The 15,593-nt window shown below is 29.1% G+C and overlaps 5 protein-coding genes across 16 annotated transcripts in view; 2 read left to right on the forward strand and 3 right to left on the reverse strand.

Annotated features, from left to right (window-relative positions):
- Positions 1-1,472, reverse strand: part of LOC126859349 (syntaxin-binding protein 5) — a 35,078-nt gene extending 33,606 nt beyond the window's left edge. The window contains 1 exon segment of the mRNA XM_050610513.1: positions 784-1,472. Coding sequence (XP_050466470.1) covers positions 784-903 — 120 coding nt within the window. The 5' untranslated portion in view covers positions 904-1,472.
- LOC126859364 (phosphatidylglycerophosphatase and protein-tyrosine phosphatase 1) overlaps positions 1-5,361 on the forward strand; it is a 42,682-nt gene extending 37,321 nt beyond the window's left edge. For 3 of the 10 annotated variants that reach the window (XM_050610603.1, XM_050610600.1, XM_050610601.1), the window contains exons 2-6: positions 2,055-2,124; positions 3,884-4,026; positions 4,505-4,585; positions 4,685-4,927; positions 5,013-5,361. In XM_050610603.1, the coding sequence (XP_050466560.1) occupies positions 2,109-2,124; positions 3,884-4,026; positions 4,505-4,585; positions 4,685-4,927; positions 5,013-5,141 (612 nt within the window). In that variant the 5' untranslated portion in view covers positions 2,055-2,108 and the 3' untranslated portion in view covers positions 5,142-5,361. Of the gene's footprint in view, positions 1-1,601; positions 1,701-1,761; positions 1,928-2,054; positions 3,120-3,883; positions 4,027-4,504; positions 4,586-4,684; positions 4,928-5,012 lie in introns of those variants that run through there. The other 7 variants (XM_050610597.1, XM_050610596.1, XM_050610599.1 and 4 more) reach the window with 6 other exon arrangements.
- A 63-nt stretch (positions 5,362-5,424) lies between these two features.
- Positions 5,425-10,035, reverse strand: LOC126859350 (alanine--tRNA ligase, mitochondrial). Its single transcript, XM_050610514.1, has 12 exons — positions 9,484-10,035; positions 9,229-9,402; positions 8,801-9,141; positions 8,315-8,596; positions 8,087-8,231; positions 7,828-8,000; positions 7,387-7,712; positions 7,011-7,278; positions 6,453-6,848; positions 6,020-6,376; positions 5,773-5,956; positions 5,425-5,655 (listed from the first exon to the last, which is right to left on the reverse strand). Exons 1-12 carry the CDS (start codon positions 9,706-9,708, stop codon positions 5,425-5,427), a joined length of 3,102 nt encoding a protein of 1,033 aa, XP_050466471.1. The 5' UTR covers positions 9,709-10,035.
- A 1,259-nt stretch (positions 10,036-11,294) lies between these two features.
- On the forward strand, positions 11,295-13,098 carry LOC126859365 (anamorsin homolog). 3 transcript variants are annotated; one of them, XM_050610606.1, is made up of 6 exons: positions 11,295-11,548; positions 11,620-11,820; positions 11,935-12,260; positions 12,340-12,469; positions 12,570-12,682; positions 12,795-13,098. In XM_050610606.1, the coding sequence occupies exons 2-6, from the start codon at positions 11,664-11,666 to the stop codon at positions 12,906-12,908; spliced, it is 840 nt and encodes a 279-aa protein (XP_050466563.1). In that variant the 5' UTR covers positions 11,295-11,548; positions 11,620-11,663; the 3' UTR covers positions 12,909-13,098. The 3 variants fall into 3 exon arrangements, with proteins under 3 accessions (XP_050466563.1, XP_050466564.1, XP_050466562.1); XM_050610607.1 differs by having other exon boundaries at positions 11,295-11,519; XM_050610605.1 differs by having other exon boundaries at positions 11,296-11,820.
- A 712-nt stretch (positions 13,099-13,810) lies between these two features.
- LOC126859367 (alpha- and gamma-adaptin-binding protein p34-like) lies at positions 13,811-15,388 on the reverse strand. Its single transcript, XM_050610611.1, has 6 exons — positions 15,199-15,388; positions 14,847-15,016; positions 14,664-14,781; positions 14,390-14,539; positions 14,178-14,288; positions 13,811-14,102 (listed from the first exon to the last, which is right to left on the reverse strand). The coding sequence occupies exons 1-6, from the start codon at positions 15,260-15,262 to the stop codon at positions 13,930-13,932; spliced, it is 786 nt and encodes a 261-aa protein (XP_050466568.1). The 5' UTR covers positions 15,263-15,388; the 3' UTR covers positions 13,811-13,929.
- Positions 15,389-15,593: the final 205 nt, after the last annotated feature.

Consider the following 15,593-nt stretch of genomic DNA (forward strand, 5'->3'; position numbering starts at 1 on the left):
TGAATACGAATATATATAAGAATTATTTATTTATCTATATTTTATTATATATATATATTATATATATATATATATATATATATATATATATATTTATATATTTATTTAATTATTTTTAAATGATACATTTAATGCGATATGGATTTTTAAAGTTACAATATCTTTCGATAACGTCTTTCAAATAATTGTTTATAATTGTTTTAATAATTGTTTTAAAAAAGACAATTTAAAAAACAGATAAAAATTTTAAATTAAAACGAGACGTTTAGAAAAAGCTTTTTTCCCTCTTCTTTTAGATGCCATAAAATATCGAATAAAATATAAGTAATTGATTCTTTCTAATAATAAGTATAAGACGAATTGAAAGATTAAAATTTTATCTAACAATTTTTTCCTTATCATTGATCTCGTTATATAATAGATGCAAGATAAATTTTATACACGTTTAAGTCTGATTTAAAGCCAATATTATCTATACATTAGCGGCATGCTTTCTTTTATAGCTGACCTCATAAAATGTTTAATTATGCGACTTGTATCATTTAATTATTAAACATTACAGGAGAGAATTGTGAAAAGCAGAGATTTTTCTCCTCATAACGCCCAAAATTGACATACATTTTACACATTATCGGATTTTTCAAAAGATTTAATCATCATTTAATTTATGCAAAAAAACCTGCGAAAAATGCCGAATAGCGGATTATCGACAGGTCCACTTTACATAATTAGGGCAAACGGGGAATACTGCGAATGCAAGGTACTTGACGTATCAGTACTGACCTTCTTAACTTGAAAGTGCTCCGGCCTCAGGTTCTCGACGATCTCTTGGTCGGGCTTGACGGGTTGCGGGACCGACGACCGGAACCCATCGAGTACACCCTTGATCGTGAACTTCTTCATCGCGTCTGCCAAATAGGGTCGACCACTCGGGGGGGATCACATGTGCAATCGCGCCGTTCGTCCCTCCGTCCGTCCGTTTCCGTCCTCTACGAAATCACGGCCGGGATTTAAAGATTTATTAGGCTCGCGCGGTCGTCTTCTCGGCTCCTCAAACGAGCTCAAGCTCGTTCACGAAAATCCAATGACATATTCGCTCGCTCTCTCTGTCTCTCCTTTCTCTTTCTCTCTCTGTCTCTCTCTCTCTCTCTCTCTCTCTTTCTCTCTTGGCACGGGTCGACTCTCCCGACACGGTGGACGTTGCTCTGTCGCGGAGCCGTTTCTCTACATCTTGACAGTACGTGTCAACGGTATCTCAATGATGCAAACGTATGCTCTCTCGCTCGTTCGCGCACCAAATCTCCAGGTACAGGTATCTCGAAATCCGCACGAGTACGACGTTTTATCGGTCAGCGCTTTTACGCCAAGCGCGAACGCGATCGAGACGTGGCGAGAATTGTTTTCGTAGTTGACGGCAATGCGGTGTTGTTTAATCGCGCCAGGATCAATAACTGGCAACAGGCTCATGTGGACTTTCGCACGGTTGCAAATGCGAGCTACGCAAGCGTAATACGAGCAACGCGCGGCCGCGCAGTCGCGTGCGAATCGCGCGCGCCATTGGTTAAACTAATTAGCGCGTCGTCGGCTATACGAGCTGTCTTTCAAGCTGCTTTTACACGTTACAAATCCCCAAATTCTACGCGAATATTCGTCCGCGTTATTCGAAAGCTGGATAATCGATCCTGTTATTCATGGATTATGTAATTACAAATAGAAATAAACCGTTTACAATCTTGCTTGATGAATTTAATGCTCTCATAGAAATATGCCTTTGCATGGCTCACGCTGGTTCGCTGGTTCACGTGTTTGTTATTTCGATTTGGTTAAACTACCGATAACCTTAATGCTGGCATTTTTATATTTTTGCATTGACATCAATTAATATTCGATTAACAATTTTGATACAAGTTTTGCAAATTATTCCTAGGTACATCTCGGCATAAATGAAATATATATCTTTTTATCGTTCATACAACAATCAATTATCGAGCATTCAAACATTTATGACATACAAATCTCTTTAATTTTTAATTAGTTATGTATTGATGTTTCAGAATTTATGGATTATCTGAAGACGTAGCAAGTACTTACATGGAAGCTGCAACACAATGACAATCCCAGGAGGTAAAGTAGTCGCTAATTTGCGACAAAAATTTGTGTCTCAGAAAGCAATACGATGGTTTCCCGGGCATATGACAAAGGGTTTGAAGCAGATGCAGCAACGATTAAAAAATGTCGATTGCATCTTAGAGGTTCACGACGCACGGGTACCAATTTCCGGACGTCATGCGGATTTTAGTAGGACTTTGACAGGCTTGAAACCACATATACTTGTATTGAGCAAAAAGGACTTAGCAGATACAAAATATTCCGAAAATATTGTCTCTACATTGAATAGAGAGGGTCTATCCAATATAATATTTACAAATCTCAAGGATGAGAAATGTAGGAACATGAAGAAAATCTTACCTTTAGCCAAGAAATTAATATCTAATTCAATGCGTTATAATAGAGCGGAGGAAGAGTCTTATTCCATCATGGTTATTGGTGTGCCCAATGTTGGAAAGTCCTCTCTAATTAATCGTTTAAGAAGCAATCACCTTAACATGGCCAAAGCTACTCATGTTGGCGCAGAAGCTGGCATCACACGTTCTGTATTGACTCGCATAAAGATATCGGAAGACCCAACAGTATATCTGTTTGATACACCTGGTATTTTAGCTCCTTCCATTAATGACATCCATTCTGGTTTCAAACTGGCTTTAGTAGGATGTTTGCAAGATCATGTAGTAGGATCAGAAATGCTTGCGGATTATTTACTGTTTTGGTTAAATAAGAATGGTCGATTTGAATACGTGGAAAAACTAGGTTTGTCAGGACCTAATGATGATATAATGTATGTACTTACATATATTGCTGCAAAGTTTAAAAAAACTATAAAAATGAAAACCTTTGATAGGCGAATAGCAACTACACCAAATTTACAATTTGCAGCAGACCATTTTATTAGTTTATTTAGAAAAGGAGAGTTAGGATCTTATTGTTTAGATATAGATTTAATAGAAACATCACAAGATTGCAATATTAGATTAGCCTAATGATGATAATGATAATTATATGTAAGTATATATTATATAAAAATAAATACATTATATATATGAGATAGTTAATTTATAAAAATATTTTTAATTTTAAAAAAATACAAATTCATAATTTTATATATCTTAATAACCTAAACAATCAAAGACTAGGAGAAAACTATAACTTTAGAAAAAAGAATTCCCAATTATATCTTATCCTCGAAATCAAACAAATTTTACTGTTAATCTTTCCTATTTTAAAACGTAATTGAAATTTTTATTTTAACCTAATACTCGCTAATACATATACGGTATATTTTCATATAAGTAAAATTTATGTACATTTATTTTTTCGTAATATAATATATAAATATTTAAAAAGATACAAAAGAACAACTGCTATATATATAACTAGAAGACTATATCACTGCAATTGCATCTCACTCTTTCCCCATCATCGTCTTTTTGCTTTTAGATATGTTAATGTCTCTACTTTGTACTCTACTAGAGTAGGTCAAACAGTCGCATACGAAATCGTTTAGATACAAATGATAACTTCCGTTTCTTTCATTCGTTGCTACTCTCCTGAAATAAATATACGAGTGAACGTATCGCATCGAAAAGAAACGCGAATTACGGGAAATAAGATTGATTTACTTTTCGATTTATTTAAGAGATCATATTTACCGTTATGTATATATACATCTGATCGGGAACTTCAGAGCTGAGTGAAAGTTTCACTCTCAGACATATTTTTAATTCTTTCACTCGAATTAATACATTTCTTTGAAATTAATTTATAGCAAAGATGTTCGCCAGAGTAACGTTTTATCCAACCTTGTTTTACAACATCATTATGGAAAAAATCACTATGCGAAATTGGTATGATAGGATAGACGAAACTGTTATATTGGGCGCCTTACCGTTCCGGCGAACGGCGAAGCAGGTATGTGCTCTATAAAATTTTAATTCATACTATTTTTTAAAATTAAATTTAATTGAAAAAGAGCTATGATTATTAATACTTTGCCTGATATTTTCTGAGAAAATCTCATAAATAATTGATAATTCTTTTAATAGAAATGGTAACTCAAAAATTACTTTACTCACAATATAATATTTATGATTTTCTTTTTTTTTAATTCTTATTTTTATTTTTTAATTAATATATAATGTATATGTATATTCATAATATATACATTATACACACACACATATATATATATATATATATATATATATATATATATATATATATATATATATATATATTCAATAATATATTAAATATTTTATTTATATCATATATTTAAAATTATTTGGACATATATAGCTTCATGTAACAGCTGAATCAGCAGCATAATATAGATATTTGAATAAAGTTATTACATATTATTTGACACAATTTTTCTTTTCTGTTTTAGTTAATTGATAATGAAAATATTAAGGCTGTTGTATCTATGAACGAAAATTATGAGTTGTCTTTATTATCTAACACAGAGAAGGTATGTGTGACAGTAAGGCTTAAATTTTCAAAATAAAGTAACAAGATAAAAAAGCTATCATGTGCAAATTAATAATATATATATATTTTTTTTCATCAGGAATGGCGCAGACACAATGTAGAATTCCTACAATTATCTACAACAGATATCTTTCAAGCACCCTCTCAGGAAAAACTTCAGAAGGGTGTAAATTTTATTAATAAATTCCGCACTGTATCAAGTAAAAAACTGGGTAATCCACCAGGTATTATTAATGGAAGCAATCAACCTGGCACAGTTTATGTTCATTGTAAAGCAGGAAGAACAAGAAGCGCAACAATGGTCGCATGCTATTTAATAATAGTGAGATTATATGGCATGGTTTAAATATATAAAGCATTCAAAGATTATTTGATGAATCATTAAATCATAAAATGTTTTGTTCTAGAAAAATAATTGGACGCCCGAAGAAGCAGTAAATTATATGCGTACAAAAAGACCACATGTACTGCTCCGTACAGTACAATGGTCTGCGTTAAAACAATTTTATGCAGAACATGTACAACCAAAGTTATAATCAAAGTTTTATAGAAATATATATAAATATATATTAATAATTTTATTACATTATTTATGCGAATGGAGATAATGTACAAATGGATAAATAAATTTTGATCATTTATTTTTATTAGATAGATACAACATTGTCCATGTACATCATATGTATTTGCTAACTTAACATAGCAAAGTAAGAATGAAAATGTAAAATGATCTATCATAAATATGAATTATTTCAATTTTTATTACAACTATTTCTAACGTCAACGCTAATCATAATTATTTTTAATAAATACAACCGTTTATCGATTCATATTAGTAAGTTTTATCTTTTTTACATGCATGGATGCAAATTTAGTAGCCTCAGTCATTGCTTTTTCTATATGCATCTGAAAATCCTGTGACATCTGTGTAGATTTCATACTTGCAACCAACATGGGTTTGAATCCTTTAATAGGTCCTTGTTTTCCATTAAAAATTTGAAGGACAACATCCATCCAGATTTGTGCATTAAATTCATTAGAAACCATTTCCTACATGGAATAATAATAATGATTTATCCAGATAACCTGATTATTAAATATATTGTTGCTTATATATACATAATCTATATCAAAATGTACATTTAAATGTGTAATGAAATATAATACCTGTGGTACAGAACATCTTGCTCTTACAGATTCATTGGTACTGGATAGAATTAATATTGGTACTTTACAAAAGAGAGATATAACTTCATGCAATGACAAATATGTTGGATTTTTATTTAGGCAATGTACAATAAAACAAGATGATGAATCCATGGTATCAGTGATTTCACGAATTATAGAATCCCTATAAAATGCTGTTATTTAGAATAAAGCAGATGATTATATGAATAAATGAGATATTACATACTTCTCGATTTCTTTTTCTTGCAACCATATTGCTTTACTCAAATTCTCTAAACGTGTCAAGCATTTTTCTTTAATTAAATATGAATATGATATTTGTATATTTGAATCATTAATTTTTTGTTTTATTCGACTTATTTCTTCCTTAAATTGTTCATTTGTGAATTTGCCACTTTTTAACGTTTCTTCTAGATCTGCAATTCTCCGAGATATTTTTTCTTCAGCCTGTTTCATATGTAAAGCCTCTCGGCCAACAACGGCTTTAACATTGTGCTTTGTTGCTCCCTTTGAGGTATATGTTAAAAAGCAAAAATTTTCCAAAACACTTGTATTATGTACATGAGTGCCGCAACACGTTTCCCTATAAATATATACAACAGATATTATTAAGTGGAATTTAGAAAATTCCTTGATGTTTAAAATTTGCATTTACTAACTTTGCTTTGAATTTGTCGGCTTTGATTTCTATGACCCTAATACCTGTGTAAGGATATATTTCTCCAGGGATCAATGTAACATTGTCTTGTTTTAGTAGCTCAAGTAAATTTAAAGTTTGTACAGTTGTTGCAGCATGTGTTTGTATGATATTATTAATGAAATCTTCTATTATTCTCATTTGTTCTAATGTAAATTTCTCACCAAACGAATTAAATTGAAATTTTAAATTATTCGCATTGACTGTACAACCACTTTGATAAACTACTTGCATAAATTTTTTTAAGGCTGCATTCAATAAATGTGCTGCTGTATGATGTTTCATGGCTCCAATACGAGTATTTGGTTCTATATTAACTAAACAATCATCTCCCATTTGTAAATAAAGTTCTGATGTGCTAAAAAAAAAATAAATTTATATCAAGTGTATTGATTATTTAATAAATATTTTACAATAATTATACAATTAAAATTGGAATAATTTTATATAAACATTTAAATATATATATATATATATATATATATATATATATATATATATATATACAAAAGATATTTACAGTAAATCTGTTTTGGCAAAATGTCCAGAATGAATTACATATCCATTTACTTTTCTGACATTGTCTATGTTGAAAAGTAAATTCTTGATATAAATATTTCCTTTATCTGAAACTTGGCCACCTTCTGATGAATAACATACAGTGTTATCCAATATAATACCGATTTTATCAGTATTGTTCAATATCTCTTTAATGTTAACAGCTTTTCTATCATTAGCATTATTAATTTTTGTAGTTTCGGAATAATTTTTATTTATAATTAATTTCCCTACAATATAAAATAGATATTAGTTTCTAGATGTTAGCTTCTAAAATTATATTAAATTATACATTAATCAGAACATGATAAATATATTTATGAAATTTACTTTAATACCATTGATAATAATATCAATAAGTTTGCTATTAAGTGCTGGAAATTCATAGTTATTTCCATTGTATATATAATTGTATTTGAATGAGTCATTTGTCTTAGGTATGTGATTTTCTTCAAGTATTTTCAAAGACTCTTTAGTAAGTATGCTACATTTATCTAATCCAATTCTTGATTGATATCTACAATTATCAAGTTGCTTTTCAAAGTCAATTTCATCAAAATGTAATGACTCAATTTGTGCTAGTTCCGCTATAGTTTCTGAATTAAGGCCATATGTATCATATAGCTTAAATGCAACAGTTCCAGGCAACACATTAGTTTTACGCCTGTAAATCACATATCATAAATTATTAAATTTATTAACATATTATATTATGCAACAGACTAAATAAGATTTCCTTATCTATATCAAATTATCTTATTTTGTTTCAAATATCTTACAAATCTTTTAATATGGATTGCAATTCTTTGTAGCCATCGACTAAACCAGGAGCCATCCAATCAGTGATTGATGCTAGTTCAGGACGAACTTCAATCAACTTTTTCCACCTTTTACCAGAAGTATTCTGTAATCTTTTGAATAGATCTTCCTCAAAGTCTATTATTCTTTGTACCTGAAATTGCATCCAACAATATTAAAATCATATAGATAGTCCAATGTCTTTTTTTGACAAGAACAATTTTATTAGTCTTATTTTACCTGTTTCAGATTATTGTGCAATTCTGGATAAACTGCACTCAAATTATCAGCTACAGTACAGGCGAGTTCAGTAACTATGCCAGGTTTTTTAAATATTTTCTCTCCCACGTCTATGGCATTTCGTAATATTCTCCGTAATTTTTGTCTGATAAACCATAAAATACCCTTTTTATATTTATACATATATTTAATGAAAATATACAAAAAAAATACTGAAATATTACATACTGTTGTTCAGGTAACATATTATCAGCCAATGCAACAGTAACCATTCTTGCGTGATCTGCAAGAATTCTGTAACCATAGTCAAGTTTGCCCGTATCATCATTGCCAAATGTTCCTTTATATTTTGGCATGTTCGAATGCTTTTGTATTGCATCAAATAATGGCTGGAAAAGATCTGTATCATAATTTGATTTTTTTCCTTGTAGAAAGGTGACTAATCGTTCAAGTCCCATGCCTGTATCAACATGATGTTTTGGTAAAGGTACTATATATCCATTTGCAAGCCTAACATAAAATATCACGATATTTAATAGGCTATGCAATTTTATAACTCATACAATTAAGCTTTGTGATATATTATATAAAAAAGAAATTTTTACAAACAATGTTCAAAGATTTGATACACAAAATAATAAGATACTAAGTAAAATATATCAAAAGTATTATTGTGATTGAATTAAATTAAAGTATTCAATATTCCTAACTCACCTTTCATATTGTATAAAAACTATATTCCACAATTCCATAAGATCTGCATATCCTTTATTCACTCGTGTAGCTTGATTGGTACTTCGTTTCATATAATCTACATGTATTTCTGTGCAAGGTCCACAAGGACCTGATACACCCATTTCCCAGAAATTATCTCTCATACCAAAAGGTAGAACTTTGCATTCTGGAAGACCAAGTTTTAACCAAATATTCTTACATTCTAGATCTGGACCCATGCCTAACTTCTCATTTCCACCAAAATATGTTACATATAGATATTCTTCAGGTATACCATATACATTTGTTAAAAGATTCCATGCATATGTGCAAGCATCTTCCTGAAAACAGTTATATTATATAAATTATATCTCACAAGTATTGACAAATATGTAATTAATGTTGTATTATGTGTATTATATATATACTTTAAAATAATCTCCAAAAGACCAATTGCCAAGCATTTCGAAGAATGTATGATGATAACTATCATTACCAACAACACTTAAATCATTATGCTTTCCACCAACTCTAATACACTTTTGTGAATTGACAACTTTTGCCGCAGGTGGTTTGTGATAATCTAAGAAGATTCCTTTAAACTAAAAAGATATTGTAAGATAAGAAACATATATTTATTGACAGATTTCTTAATAAAAATGAATTTTAGAGAAAAGGCATACCTGATTCATACCAGCATTAATGAATGCTAGTGATTGATCTGCAATTGGAGAGACAGGACTCGAACGAATAATACTGTGTTTTAAATCCTTGGAAAAATAATCTAAAAATTCTTTCCTGATCAAATTAGCAGGTTTATTGTTATTAAACTGATTGTACAAGCGAATGGATTTATAAAAGGTCATTCTCTTCGTTACGGGATTAATTATTGCACATAAATAATACATAATATAAATAATTAATAGTCAACTTTTATACAAAAATCTACATATACATTAGAAGTTGGAGATCACTTTGTGTCTCTGTGTTGCATAGCATGGTTAGGACGTGCGAACAAAAATTCAATTGATATATGTATGGAATAAATACGCGGAATATTATCACAAAGTGTTTTATCAATATATTAATAAATTTTATCAACTTCAAACTTTTAAAAATGCAAAATACGATATTGATAAAAATTAATATATAAATATATATGGAAAAAAGTGTATTTTAAAAATTTCCACTTAAATTTTAATCGCGCCATCTCTTGTCAAATGAGTGCATTCCGTTCTCGCATGATGCGCATACCAACGCATAAAATCGTTCCGTTTCAATCCATGCACAGTTCATGCGCGCATGAGAATGATCTCCCACCACAATGCCACGCCATGACACCACAGCGCATGAGAGTGCATGCCTCATCTCCCGAGGTGTAGTCCATGCGTGGTCCATGCGCCAGAATTATTTAGGCGGGAAAGAGACTTGCTACAAATTATAAGAATTTGTTATTCCAAAATTTGTAACAAATGATCTTGAAGAAGCTACAAATTTATGTTAATAATGAAATGTGGATATTCAACGTGTCTGATACTGAAGAAATTTCGTCATTATTATCTTATCCATCAATATCAACTTGGTTGCAAATAATAACGGAAGATATCACATCAACTGATATCTCAGAGTGGATTGTATATCTTGAAACAAAGTGAAAATTAGAATAATGAACAGATTTACTAGATTTTAACAAATGAAATCATAGATGCTCCAATGAATTCCCTTGAATGTTTGATTGTGATTGGTCAATTTTCTTACTTTCTTATGATTACGACTACAATTTTTTAACGTGCAATGGCCTTTAAGTGTGAGAATGCTAATAGCATAATGCGGAACGAGAGCGGAACCATTCACGAGCGTTCCGCAATTTTTGCTACGTGGATTCTAAATCCCTACATCCCCATGAAGCGTAACAAGCGCGGACCAATTCGCAACCAATCACAAGTCATTATTTCAAAAGGGCTAAAACGGCGTTGAAACTTATTTTATTTATTTAACATTTTTAATCAATATTTCCAATAAGAACGCATTTATTTCAATATTTATGTACATGATGATAAAATATGATTGATAAAATCAATATTTAAAAGTCATTTTGATTTAAAATTTATATCTATAAATATTTAAATATAACAATATATTAATTAAATAACATAATAAGAAAAATAATCATCAATAAAGAATATCTAATTAAGATGCCCATTTTTTGAAATTTCGTATTTTTTCACTCTATATTCTATTCTACCTCGAGAAATCAACAGAATTATTAGGAGAATATAATTTGATAAGAAACAAATCAATAATTGTAAGTTTTCAAATTCATCAGGAACTATAAATTTTTGTGATATTAGGAGAACATGATTTGGAAGAAATTATATAGCTCGCTTCAGCAGATTTATCTTTTGTCGAATGATATACTTTAATAACCATAACTTTTCGAGAATAGAAAGATATATATTTCAACACTTGCTAATCTTCTGCCTAATTATGTTTCTTTTAAATTAATTCTGTGCACCAAAGACCAGGTGTAATCAGGCGTAATGCGTACACATTTATAGATCCGTCACATCACATGACTACGTGACTATCATGTCATCTGTAATCTGTGCCTGTGATTCAGTCGAATTGAGTCAAGTGTCGAGTGTTTTGTTGGTTATCCATGAAAATCGAAAATAATCTTTTATACATTATCAGACACTTAAAGAAAGACAATATATAGGTTTAATCCGATACACAAAAATCTCTCTAGTTAGAAAAGAAAATTAATATTTTTTCCAACTTGTTTATACGGTATAATAAAAGATACGTATTTTTTATAGCTACTCGTGGGTATTAATTACTAATTGTTTTAATCACTTGCAACATGACATCTCTTCTCAACGAGGGAAACGAGGTTCTCGTTATATTAGGAAATGAAGCGTCTTTTCCATATGATACGGCGGAATTTTGTTCTGCCATCAAGCAACGTATCGGACAGCTTGGCAAAATGCATGCCACAAATTTGTTGGATCTAAAAAAAGGTAAATATGTAACTTTTATTGAATTTGTGTAAGCATTTTTGTTGTTAATAATTACTGATATATATATGTATATATATATATATATATATATATATATATATATATTGTTTTTAGAAAATTACAATGCATCTGCTTTTAATGTCATTATTGCCATTTTTGTACAATCATGTACAAACGACGAATTTCTAACGGAGGCATTGAGAATTCTGAAACCTAATGGCTTACTCATTATTTATGAACCATTACCAGCGGAGAGAAAGTCAAATACACAACTTATCTATTCTGAAAGAATATCTAGATTAAAGTTATCCGGCTTTATAGTAAACAATATAGAACGAAAGAGCTTAGATAAGGATTTAGAAAGCAGAAATCTTTTGTTAAAAGTATATAACAATTTAGAAGACATTTGCAAAGTATTAGCAAATAAACCATCATTTGAGGTTAGTTATGTATTAATTAGTTTATATTTTATTCAAGAAAGAAAAAACTTTTTTTATATTTTTTTCTTTAATAATTTAGGTGGGTTCTAGTGTTCCTCTATCATTCACAGACAAAAAAAGTAATATATGGAAGGTAGATGATTTGATAGATGAAGATGAACTTTTAGATGAATCAGATCTTGTGAAGCCAGATGCATCATCCTTAAGAGGTAAAATTGGCATAATTAAAAGTTAAATATGTCATTTGTATATAGTATAATTATATAAATGTAAAAGTTCATATAAAATTTCTAAATCTGCTTGTTTCAGTTTGTTCAACAACGGGCAAGCGTAAAGCATGTAAAGATTGTACATGTGGACTCGCGGAAGAATTAAATAATAAAACCATACAGGAAAACACTGTTAAATCTTCTTGTGGAAGTGTACGTCTTTCATTATTGGTGTTATTGCAATGAAAATTTGTACATATGCTATATTTAATTACTTAGTTATTGATTATATATTCTAATGAATATTTTAATGAATTTGTTATAGTGTTATCTTGGAGATGCATTTAGATGTGCCAGTTGTCCTTATCTTGGAATGCCTGCTTTTAAACCTGGAGAGAAAGTAGTTGTGCCTGATACTCATTTAACTATTGATTCGTAAATTTTATTTTTCATGGTTATATAAATTTATATTTATTTTAATTTAGAAAAATAATGATGTGCTGTTTTTATGATTGTTTCATATGATTAATTTAGATATTTTTCTGGTATATACATGTATGTGTTTAATACAAAAGAAATGGATATATAATACACAATTGTTCCTTAAATAAAGATATGATTCAAATCTATTTATCAACAATTAGAAAAATTATTTTTAATATTATAACATTAAATAATAACAATAAAAGAGATAATCATCCATAATAAGGATATCTAATTATAAGTTTTATAATAAAATGTACACATATAATAAATGTACACAATTTTCACATACATTATATAGTTGAATACTTATTCTTAACCTTGAGAAATCATCAGAATTATTAGAAGAATATAATTTATTATAAAAGATAAATCAAGTTGAAATAATTAAAATTCAGATGCTAACTTCTCGATTTTAGAAAAAGATGATTTGGAGGACTTTAAATATTTGAATTTGCAAACTTTAGTTAGCTCTTGCTTAAAATATATTTTTCTAATAAATTTTGTGATTTTTTGAAAATATAACGCGAGTAAGATCTCATTTTAATCTTCTCTTTTTCACTTTTAAAAATTTAATATATTTTAATTAAAATTATTTTATTAAAAAAAGTTACAGCATGTCGCCTTAAATAATCTTAATACACGTCTATATCATTATATATTTACATAAATTTTTTATAGCCAACAAACGAAACAAAATTTTAATTATGTTATGTGTGCTCATAGCATTATTAAAATTTCAACTATTACGATGAGTATATTTTATACATATAATACTATATATTTAAACTATATGCAACTTTTTTAAAAACGTTTTTTTATCATACATTCTTCATGTACATATTATTGCAATATAAGTAATCTTTATGTAATTACATTTTATTACTTTTAGCTTTTTATTACATTGTAAATCAATTTAAAGCCAACTGAAGCAATGTATATTTAATCTAAACATTATATCGACATGAGTTTTAAATTTAATCCTCGATTTCTAAAAGATCGCCACCCATAGCTTTCCAAAAAGCAGTGACTACTTGTTCAGCCATTACGCGTCTTTCATTTGTTGGTAGAGATGCTGCATGTTCTTTCATGGCCATAAGTTGACCAAGTAGATCTCCAAAATCTGCATTTTCATTACCCATAATGCCATCTATAAACATTTATGATAAAATAAACAACATTATATTTTGCACATTTACCTTTATAATTTTTAATATATACTGACTAAGCATGTCCTGCATACATAATCTTTCGGAAGGATCACGCGTTAATCGAATATTTTCAAATTGTTCTTCAATTTCATTTACTTTGAGTGTTTCACCTACATTCGCTGTAGCTGTAACAAAATATATTTTAATTTTTGTATTTTTTGTAAAGAGATGGAGAATATTTAAGCATACATATTTTTCTTTTAAGTAGAAATTTGTGATACATTACTTTTAAATACAATATCAGGCCATGTGTGAGCATGTAAAGCCTCTATGATTCTTTCAATGCCATATTTATTACCCTCTGCATCGGATTCTGAATCTTCTGTTTGATCTAATTCAACTAGCTCAAACTTGTTGTGTAAACACCAATTTAGCACTGAAATATATAAAATAATTAATTTTACAATAGAATAAATATTATATATATTCATACATTTTCTACATAACATGAAATATATTCAGATATTATATAATCAATGCGCATTTTTTTATAAACGTACCTTTGTCTCGTAGAAGTATGTCAGTTATTGCACTGCAGGAAAATAAAAATACTTCTGCTGTTGTTAATAATGAATGAGTTAAAGATGTCAGGTACTCTAGTTCTTGATCCGCATTATTCTAGAAATTGATTGCCATCAACATATATTAATTTAATCACTAAATTTCCAGTGCTATTATCTTACTGCCTGTGTATCATGATATATGATCAATGCCTTGATTCCTTGTACTGGGAGTTCATAAGATATGTTTTCTATAGTGCGTATTAATAATTGTGATGTGTAATATTTGTTATCAATATTCCATTGATAATCCATGATGTCATTTTCCTCAGATAATTGTTCTGCACCTATATCTGCATCAGACACAATGCATATAAAGTACAATGTTATAAAAAAGTTATAAAGAATTGTAAAAATATAGCCAATTTTATACTATTCGAGCAAAAATAATAGAATTGTAAAATCTGGTTATACGAAATTTCATAGAAGCTATAAATTTCGAGTATACACAATATTTGTTAATATTTGTACTCACTTTCTGCGATTTCTTTAGCTTTCCCTTTTTTCGTACTAACAATCAATACTTGAGGCAAATTCATTATAAACAATTGAAATTTGTCCAAGAATTAGTAACAGAAAGTGAACGAGTTATTATTGAAAAAAGCTATTAAGTTAGGTTAGATCAGATGTTTTCACAGACTGTTAGTACTACACAAACTAGCAGTACCCAAAAGAAATCGTTCATATATATATATATAGTATATATATATATATATATATATATATATATATATATATATATATATCCAGATATGCTCGTAGTATGCCAGCAGTATATACATATATGTATATATAATATGTATATGTATATATATATGTATATGTATATGTATATATATATATATATATATATGTGTGTATATATACTTT

The sequence above is a fragment of the Cataglyphis hispanica genome, chromosome 3, assembly GCF_021464435.1.
Source record: "Cataglyphis hispanica isolate Lineage 1 chromosome 3, ULB_Chis1_1.0, whole genome shotgun sequence".
Lineage (NCBI taxonomy): Eukaryota > Metazoa > Arthropoda > Insecta > Hymenoptera > Formicidae > Cataglyphis > Cataglyphis hispanica.

Excerpts from the sequence above, each read along its gene's own strand:
- LOC126859350 (XM_050610514.1), bottom strand. The coding sequence starts at position 9,708 with ATGTATTATTTATGTGCAATAATTAATCCCGTAACGAAGAGAATGACC. Across the intron at positions 6,849-7,010 it reads TTTGCCAAAACAGATTTACT|CACATCAGAACTTTATTTAC; the intron begins GTAAATATCTTT and ends TTTTTTTTTTAG. Across the intron at positions 5,957-6,019 it reads CAAGAAAAAGAAATCGAGAA|GGATTCTATAATTCGTGAAA; the intron begins GTATGTAATATC and ends AGCATTTTATAG.
- LOC126859365 (XM_050610606.1), top strand. The coding sequence starts at position 11,664 with ATGACATCTCTTCTCAACGAGGGAAACGAGGTTCTCGTTATATTAGGA. Across the intron at positions 12,261-12,339 it reads CAAATAAACCATCATTTGAG|GTGGGTTCTAGTGTTCCTCT; the intron begins GTTAGTTATGTA and ends TTAATAATTTAG. Across the intron at positions 12,683-12,794 it reads TTAAATCTTCTTGTGGAAGT|TGTTATCTTGGAGATGCATT; the intron begins GTACGTCTTTCA and ends AATTTGTTATAG.
- LOC126859367 (XM_050610611.1), bottom strand. The coding sequence starts at position 15,262 with ATGAATTTGCCTCAAGTATTGATTGTTAGTACGAAAAAAGGGAAAGCT. Across the intron at positions 14,782-14,846 it reads TATATCATGATACACAGGCA|AATAATGCGGATCAAGAACT; the intron begins GTAAGATAATAG and ends ATCAATTTCTAG. Across the intron at positions 14,103-14,177 it reads ATGTATGCAGGACATGCTTA|ATGGCATTATGGGTAATGAA; the intron begins GTCAGTATATAT and ends AAATGTTTATAG.